The following is an 8,440-nucleotide window of genomic DNA, read 5'->3' on the forward strand; positions in this document are numbered from 1 at the left end:
CGAGAACACAGGTAGAAACACTTTTGATCTCGACAATTAATAACACAGTTTTACTGCTATATAATTAGTATTAAAATAAAAATATATGTTACATTGTTAAGGTAGGTTAAACTCAAAAGCGCCCATAATCCCAACAAGAATCTCGATGAAGGTAGCACGATTACACGATGGATTAACGAATGTAGCCTTCGAATTCCAATATTCTCAGCGTCAGCGATTTCCTTATGACGACTCACGGAGTCAATCCATGTCAAGCTAAACTAATTACTCATCCGTTGGGTGGCTAGGATTGCCCGGAAATAGCGATTAGCGACGTTGGCAAGCTGAGACGAATTCGCATTTCCTCCCTGATAGTTTCCCCTCGTTCTCGATCCCTTTTCGCGTAGACGAAAACTTCGTTACCTGCGACAATTATCGTTCTTCCTGGATGACGGACATAGGAGACAAGGATGCGCGTACTCACTCCGCGTACGCGATGAACATAAATTCCCGATCACGTATCTTATCGAAACACATCGTTGTCCTCCATTAACTCGTTCGGGCTATCGTGAGGCACTGCGGAACTTCGAGCTCGTCGGTCACGATGTTTTCGACTGATTAAATTCGTCGTGCATCGCTAGATGACACTAATCTTACGAGTAGGAGGGATGGAGGGGAAAGAATAGAATAAAAATATTTTCTTTGAAAAATAAAGGATACTTTCAATATTTTCTCATTTATTCGACAATTAATTTCTTTTATTTTTGTAAATTGAGAATGTAATTTTTATTAGATTATGCATTTAGCTTCTACTTTTTAAATTGCAAATTTATTTAATGTATATCAGGAGTTTTTCATCAAAGAAATAAATAAAATTTGAAAGAGCATTTATTCATAATATAATAATATAATATGTCTTATATAAGCTTCCATTCCTACAACAGTATATACTTCATATATTATATAAATTTCTCTTAGATATCTCATAATTAAATTCTTATATAATTTCTTATGTACAATTCAGTAAAATAATTTTTTTATAGAAATATATTTTCTGCCCTTTCCCTATAAAATAACATGTATATATACATTTGAATTGCTTGACTAGTTAATTTAAGCTAAGACACGATTGCTGAAAGGCCGAATCTTGTTATCTCGGACATTTACATGCTCTCCACGAGACGAATCGAGATGCTTTGCCCTTCCGCTGCAACTTAATGATCCAATATACGTAGATTACCCGATACAATTTTATTTTCTAAAACAGTTCCAGAAGGCAAATCTATGCGTTCTCCGTGATTGGCGATTATAATGACGGTGCCTTTCAGTGTTACCCCTTTTCCAAAGGTAACATCACCTGATACTGTTAAATGATCTAACTCGAGGAGATCCGGTATTGTCGGAAATCTAGTTAGAAACTCTTTTACCTGTAAAAAAAAAAGAAAAGAGACTAAGATACAACTGGATATTACTATATATATGATAAAATTAAAGATAAAATTCGTATGAATTAGTAAAAATTGGAATAAGAGTCAATCCTACTGACTTTTGAAAAATGATTATCTCCCAATTTGATGAGAGGCGTTGTGGGGAACATTCTTTGAGGACTCATTACGAGAGATCCGTTACGTAGCGTGTATAAATTACTCATTACAAGCATTAAATCAGAAGTCTTTTTCACCGGCAAGAATCTACTGCGCGGCACATTTATACCTGTAGCAAATAAACATTTTTAATTAAATATAATTGTGTATAGAGAATCGATTTAAAATAAAGCAGGATTTTTTGAGATAAAGAATTCTAGAAATTAAAGAATAAAAAACAATTTTGTTAAATCAGAGAAGCGTTATCTCTTTCAGCACTTACCAATACTTCCTTCGAATGATTTCATAGCAGCTCCTACAGCTGTTTCAAGTTGTATTATATTTAGACCATTGGTAAAAGTTTTATTGTTTACAATTATCTCCATATTCAAGTCTTTCTGCTCAAGTACTCTCTCAATGGCTATTTAAGAAGCAACATATATTAAACACAAATTTAATATTTATTATATGGCATACATAATTAATTATACGACAATCTTAAATACACATACCATTAAGTTTAATCCAAAGGTTGTTGGTATTGAAATATTTAAATGTCTTAACAGATTTAAAGTCATCGATATGATCCTTGGGGACTTGAGCTATTTCAAGGAGACGAAGTTTATCTTCGTATTTTATAAGCGTACCACCCTATAAATAAAATATATAAAATAAAATATATAATTAGAATTTCTCTCACGTTATTTCAGACGAATTGCAATTCTCATGAAATGCACCTTAACGTCCGCTCGCGTTTTATCAGTTACTTCCATGACAAATTCAAGAGGTGGTTCCGGGCTTTTACTAAGCAACGATTTCAAGATTTTTATGTCTACCGTGGCACCAAGATTATCTATGTTAGAAATAAAACAATATTCGCGGCCCTGCAAAAAATCCGAATTTTTTAAAAATTGATTATCGTATCATTATTTACATGGACGTGAAAAATGCCATTTTATTACCTCACGAATGAATTTTTTGAGCAGACCAGAATTCAGGAAACTTTCATAAAAGTCTCCATGACCGGGTGGATACCACCTGTTAACAAATTATTTTTTTTCGTGAACCTGTTAAAATAATGTTAACAGTGATTTTATGAAAATCGTTCTTACGCTTCTATATCCTCATCGACTTGGCAGTGCTTAGCGATTGGAAGGAGAGAATCTCTATTTATACGCGGATAACAACTCTGATTAAAAGTATAAATGTCTATATCAATTCCTTTGTACTTTCTAATTATGCGTTGCGTATCGTCGTCTGTGTTGAACGAATTCATCAATATGAGTGGCACGTTAGCGTTATACGTTTTATTTAGATGCTGTTACAATAGAAATACATACAATTATTATACATTATATTATAATCTTAAAACTAATAGTGATTAGTGAAAATAATAAAAATAACTAAGTTATAATTTGTATACCTCAATCTGCTGAACGGTGAGATCAAGAAACGTAAGTCCATTTCGTACAGCAATAACGGACTTCGGTCCGTGACATCCCATGCTCGTTCCAAGACCACCATTTAGCTTGACGACAACCAACTTATCCAGCAGTTCCTTCACCTCATTCGTCTCTGGTGATGGCAAGGAGTTATAATTCTTGACCTGTGAAAAAAACATAATTCGGAATTATAAAATTAATTAAATTTCTATATTATTTATTAATAGAATTCATCAATTAAAGCACTAATAAAATACAGAACGTTTTTAGAAGATAATTTCATAGACTCTCCATAGAACATCATAATAATTTCGGTTCTCGACTCACTAATTATAATTAGTGATGATAATTATCAATATCGAGTTGTTAATTAAAATTGACTGAAAAGTATGCTGTTACACAATTTAAAAGAAAAATTTAAAAGAAATTTAAAAGAAAAAAAAGAGGAAGATATTTCCTCATAATCTTTCTGTTTCTGCATGATCGAATTTCACTCACCGCATCTTCGGGCAGCTTCTGAATATGGTCCCATTCTAAAGACGGACCCTCCTCCTGCAGGAATCGCTCGAAAAGATGTTGGAATCCAGCGAACTGCCGGCTGAATATCGTCGTCTTGTTTTCGCGAGCGGTTGCCTGCAACTTCTCAAGCTCGCGTTGCAGTTCATCCCGTGCATCTCTCTTCGTACGCTCGCGAAATGCCTGTGTATCTGAAGAGCTGCGTTGATGACCACGTGCCTGTGGAGTTTCCTCCGTATTATAGATCGAAACTTTTTTTTTTACCTATTCTTTTCGCGAAATCCTCCCAATCCGCTCCTATAAGTTTGTCGCAATTCGAAGGCGAAATGTTACGCATGATAACTTTTCAAGATCGCGGCCGTATAAATCGACAAAAAAAAATACAAGAAAAAAGTAGAAAAAATAAATAAATCGTGTATACGCGTGCAATGACTCGGGATATGTCTGACCGCTTTCTCAAAAAGTTTCTCGTTATAAAATCTCCCTCGTCGGAACAAAATTCTCATGTAGAAACGCAATCTTGTAAAAATTGACTGTAATCTGTAGTAATCAACAAGCGTCACCAACGAGGACTGTTTTTTCTTTTTTTCTTCCTGTTTTTTTTTCTCTAACATGCGACGAATTATCGTGAATCGTCGTCATTGTCTTCTCGAAAAACGCACGAAAGCAATCGCGTTGTTCGTGCTCGGAAAGGTCTCTCAAAAGGCAAACAAATAGATAGCGAATGCAAAAGAAAGTAAAATAAATGGATGCAATGCGATAACGATAAATCCAGAAATGAAAATTACTATAGAGAATCGGCAAATTTTAACGTTACATATATTTCGCTCGCATTTTAGGAAAGAAGAGAAAAAAAAATTCCGTTCGTTTTTGATTCATTTTTTTCCAATTAATTAAAGCGATATTTCGTAATTTGTTTTTTATCATTTACGTGTTGCAGATTACGGTTAGATACGGAAGCGTGTTATTATACATTTATATAATTATACATTTGTATAATTATTTGTATATGAGATTAAAAAAGGAAAAAAAAATACTAAATGTCTTTTTTCTAATTCTTAGATGCAGAAAAAGGCAAAAAGTAAATTAATCTATATTTATTTTTCCAATGTAGAATAGCTTTAATTTCGGTTCAACTTGCTTATCTTTTTCTAGTCTAGTAAAAATGAAATAAAGAGTAATTTTAACCAACTATATGCGCTTTAATTGTATATTGATAAAGAGTAAGTTTAATCAAGATACCAAAGTTAATTTATATTGACAGAAATAAAAAAAAATTTTAAACTGATTGACATATAGAAGACAATGAAATTATAAAAAAAAACCGTAAAGTAAATGGCAATAAAAATTAGAAAAAAACTTTTTTCTCAAAGTTGCCGTGAATTTTTTTTCATCTAAGAACATTAAGCCTGACCCAATGTCGCGATCGTGTTGATCTCGCTTGCGAGACGATAATTCGAGTTCAAGTTGACCCGGAGATTCTCGGTTTATTGCGGAAAAAAAAAAGAATAAAAAGACTAAACGAAATGAGCGACATTTCGCGATATTTCATTTAATTTGATTTATAGTTGAGGTAATATTCTCAGATCAAATAGGATTGGCATAAGCTGATATTTATAGCCGGAGATCTTATATAATACTTAAGACCGTTTTAAGTATAATCTAAGATGTCATGAACAGATTAGAGATTATCATCTTAAGACATTATTTGTGACTTAGTTTAGTAAATAAAACGGACTGTAAATATCGCCTATCTTTTTCCCTACTTCTTCTTTACTTCGTGAATGAGACCAGCATAAAAAAAATGTGCGGGACGAATAATATAATCATCAATTTAAATATTTAATTTTCAAATATATGTACCGCGATAATAATACAGCGCACAACTGTCGACCTTGCATATGTAAAAGAGCGTAAAGTCAGTTTCGCAATGGTGAGAGGAATTTCGCGACTTATCGCGGGACTTGCGTGAGAATTATCACAGAAAACACTTCGGACACTTTGTTTAAACCTATTTTCTATACATTAGCATTAAAAATCATTAAATTTGTGTAGGAAACAATAACTAATACTTGAGCAAACGCTATCCTCCCCTCCTCCTCCCTCCCCGTTGACCTTTTTACAAAATCATGCGATAAGATAATTTCGAGGAACGGAGTACATGCATCGTATGAATTTTATCTCTCTGTTAAAATAAATAGTCATTATTACGTTCGATTACTCGGAATATCAGAAAGATAGGAAATTACCATGAAAAAAAGAGATTTCGGAGCTATTAATAATAATCATGTGAACATAATTTAAGCCATTAATATTAACCATTAATATTAATAATAATATAATAAGCATAATTTAAGCACCGTTATCGCAACTATTAACGAATAACATTTAGGTTTCGATTCACTTGGAACCCATTTTGCGACATAACTAAAATGAATAATTCCCGCGATTTCTATCTCGGTTATCCCGCATCTGTTATAAGAATATATCGCGAATGCTTTACGATACGTGAAATCACTGTCGAATGAGAAAAATGAGATCAGAAAGACTTACAGTTAGCCTCGGTTCTACCAATCTAATATAAGATTAATTTTAATCTCGATTTAAAACTGACTCTTTTCTTTTTCTAATTCTTAGAATTACGCTCGTTTTTATAACTAGTTTTTATAACTAGTAGTTGAAGGTTAAAGCTAATCTTAGAATTAGAAAAAAATTTCTTAAAATTAGAAGAATTTTTAGAGTTAGAAAAGAATAAAGAGTAAGTTAAACCAAGATTAAATTTAATCTATTATACATTAGTTAATCTATTATACATTAGTAGAAATGAATATTAGTAGAATTGTCATTTCTTACGTAAACTTAAATAATGACGAGAGAAAATTTCTCTCGCGATTTTCTATCTTTTGAAAATAGAACTTTTTTTATATTAAGCCAGAACATGGATCAACTATCATATAAATTCGTAACAATATCCGTTTCTTAATCAAGTTAACTTTAAGTAGTTTAATTTTAATCTCGGTTCAACTAACTCTTCATCTTTTTCTAGTTTTAAGAATAAGAAAAAGATAAAGAGTAAGTTGAACCGAGATTAAAGTTAATCTATATTGGTAGAAACGGATATAAGATAAGCCATTTACGGTCAAAGTCAGATGTTGGAATAATACATCTGTATTTTTAAATAAATTTATCTCGGATATATTGCTTTCACACTTGCAACACAATTTCATTTTGCATTGCGAGCTCGAATATCGGCGCGCTGTCATTTATCTGAGATAAATTTATTAAAAAAACACATATTGGTTGGTATTCATAATCGATTCTTGTATTCAAGACTGTCTTAAGATGTTACACTGAAAAAAAAAGATTGGTTGAATATGACATAGTATTTTTAATTAGTTACAGCAACCAATATGTCATATTTTATACCATTTAAATTATTGTAGCAGCCAATCTTTTCTTTCAGTGCATGAATGAATTACAGAGTTAGCATGTCTTAAGATATTTAACTTAAGATTTAAAGAACTCAATATAAATACCAGCAGTAAATATATTTTTATTCAAAAAATGACTTATTATTTTAATATTTGACTTTGATCGTAAATACAGATATTTCTCTTATTTAGTGGAACTGTTTTTCATTTCGTTTTATACACAATTCATTGCATGAATCAGGAACAATCATCGCCTTTCAGAAATCCGCGAAAAGATAAGCCGCACACAAGTCGCACGCGACACGAGATCGACTCGAGGCCAATGAGATCGGTACCACAATTACATCCCAGAATGACGCTGCGCGCTCGAGTCGAATTTGCCTATCATCATTAGCTTACATAACGACAGATTAGTATGAATAGTGCTTGTATAAATCATTGCGTAAAAACTCGTGGAAATTTTTAGTCCGTGACGAAAAAGAAGATCCCCGAAGTTTGTGAATCAGGAGCCTGATCCTTAAATGATCTCTTTCAACAAAATGTCCTCGTTATCTCTATGATGGCTGAGGGAACGTCAAATGTAGGTAACGACTTAATCTCATTAGATATCTAAAGATAGCCATTATCTCACACACGTGGAGAACAAGGCGCGAAACAGCTTATGGCAAAAATATCACTAATGAACATTGAGAAAAATTTCTAATTGGAAATCAGAAAATTTTTATCATATCAAGCAGAATTCTACTTATTTATTATCTCAATTAGAATTATAATAGATTTAAAAAATTTTTGATTTGTCCATTTTCAACCAAAATTCCAATTGATGTAACCAAACTATTTTTCAGTAAACAATTACAAGCAACTGGTTTCTGACAGGATTATTTCTGATTAAAAATAGACGAATTGTAATATTTAGTTATATCAGGCAGAATTCTACTTATTTAAACTAGAATTATAAGAGATTCAGAAAATTTCTGATTTGTATATTTTCAACCAGAATTTCAATCAACACAATCAGACTCGCTTTCCAATAAACATAAACAGCTACAACAGAAGCTGGTTTATCAGGATTTAAAGTCTCGCATTCAGATCCTCGTTACGATACGAAGAATTTACAAATTATTTATATTTTATCTAATCATATCTGCGAATCTTTATCAATCTTAGAAATATATTTTTAGAAATAGATTCTTAGAAATATATTCCGGATATCCTGGAAGTTCGCAATACATTTTTTTTTTCAAACATTTGATGTTTCCTTCGATTTACTCTATCAACAATCAAACAATTGAAGGTCAACATTTTCCTCACAAAGAGATCGTTAAGATCCTTTCTGTGAGGAAAGACTCCAAAATTCTTCGATTTTGATTCAAATGCGAGGTTCTTTTCACGAAAGAGAAAACATTTGATGATCTTTTGAATTTTAAGGCCAATATTACACGCGTCCATTTTTTATCGAACGACATATATATATATATATATATATATT

General features: G+C 32.0%; 2 protein-coding genes across 6 annotated transcripts in view; both read right to left on the bottom strand.

The window, feature by feature from the left end:
- The window catches only part of LOC108691030, a 12,554-nt gene extending 12,017 nt beyond the window's left edge, over positions 1-537 (bottom strand). For all 3 annotated transcript variants that reach the window (XM_018198651.1, XM_018198650.1, XM_018198649.1), the window contains exon 1: positions 403-537. The gene's annotated coding sequence lies outside the window, so the exon portion shown is untranslated. The remainder of the gene's footprint in view (positions 1-402) is intronic.
- Positions 538-1,036: 499 nt separating this feature from the next.
- Positions 1,037-8,440, bottom strand: part of LOC108690881 (UTP--glucose-1-phosphate uridylyltransferase) — an 11,186-nt gene continuing 3,782 nt past the window's right edge. For all 3 annotated transcript variants that reach the window (XM_018198407.1, XM_018198405.1, XM_018198404.1), the window contains 9 exons: positions 3,503-3,739; positions 2,986-3,168; positions 2,675-2,880; positions 2,525-2,600; positions 2,300-2,446; positions 2,075-2,213; positions 1,846-1,983; positions 1,526-1,692; positions 1,037-1,406 (listed from right to left, as the gene is read on the bottom strand). In XM_018198407.1, coding sequence (XP_018053896.1) covers positions 1,194-1,406; positions 1,526-1,692; positions 1,846-1,983; positions 2,075-2,213; positions 2,300-2,446; positions 2,525-2,600; positions 2,675-2,880; positions 2,986-3,168; positions 3,503-3,739 — 1,506 coding nt within the window. In that variant the 3' untranslated portion in view covers positions 1,037-1,193. The remainder of the gene's footprint in view (positions 1,407-1,525; positions 1,693-1,845; positions 1,984-2,074; positions 2,214-2,299; positions 2,447-2,524; positions 2,601-2,674; positions 2,881-2,985; positions 3,169-3,502; positions 3,740-8,440) is intronic.

Source organism: Atta colombica, unplaced genomic scaffold (genome assembly GCF_001594045.1).
Source record: "Atta colombica isolate Treedump-2 unplaced genomic scaffold, Acol1.0 scaffold38, whole genome shotgun sequence".
NCBI classification, from domain to species: Eukaryota; Metazoa; Arthropoda; class Insecta; order Hymenoptera; family Formicidae; genus Atta; species Atta colombica.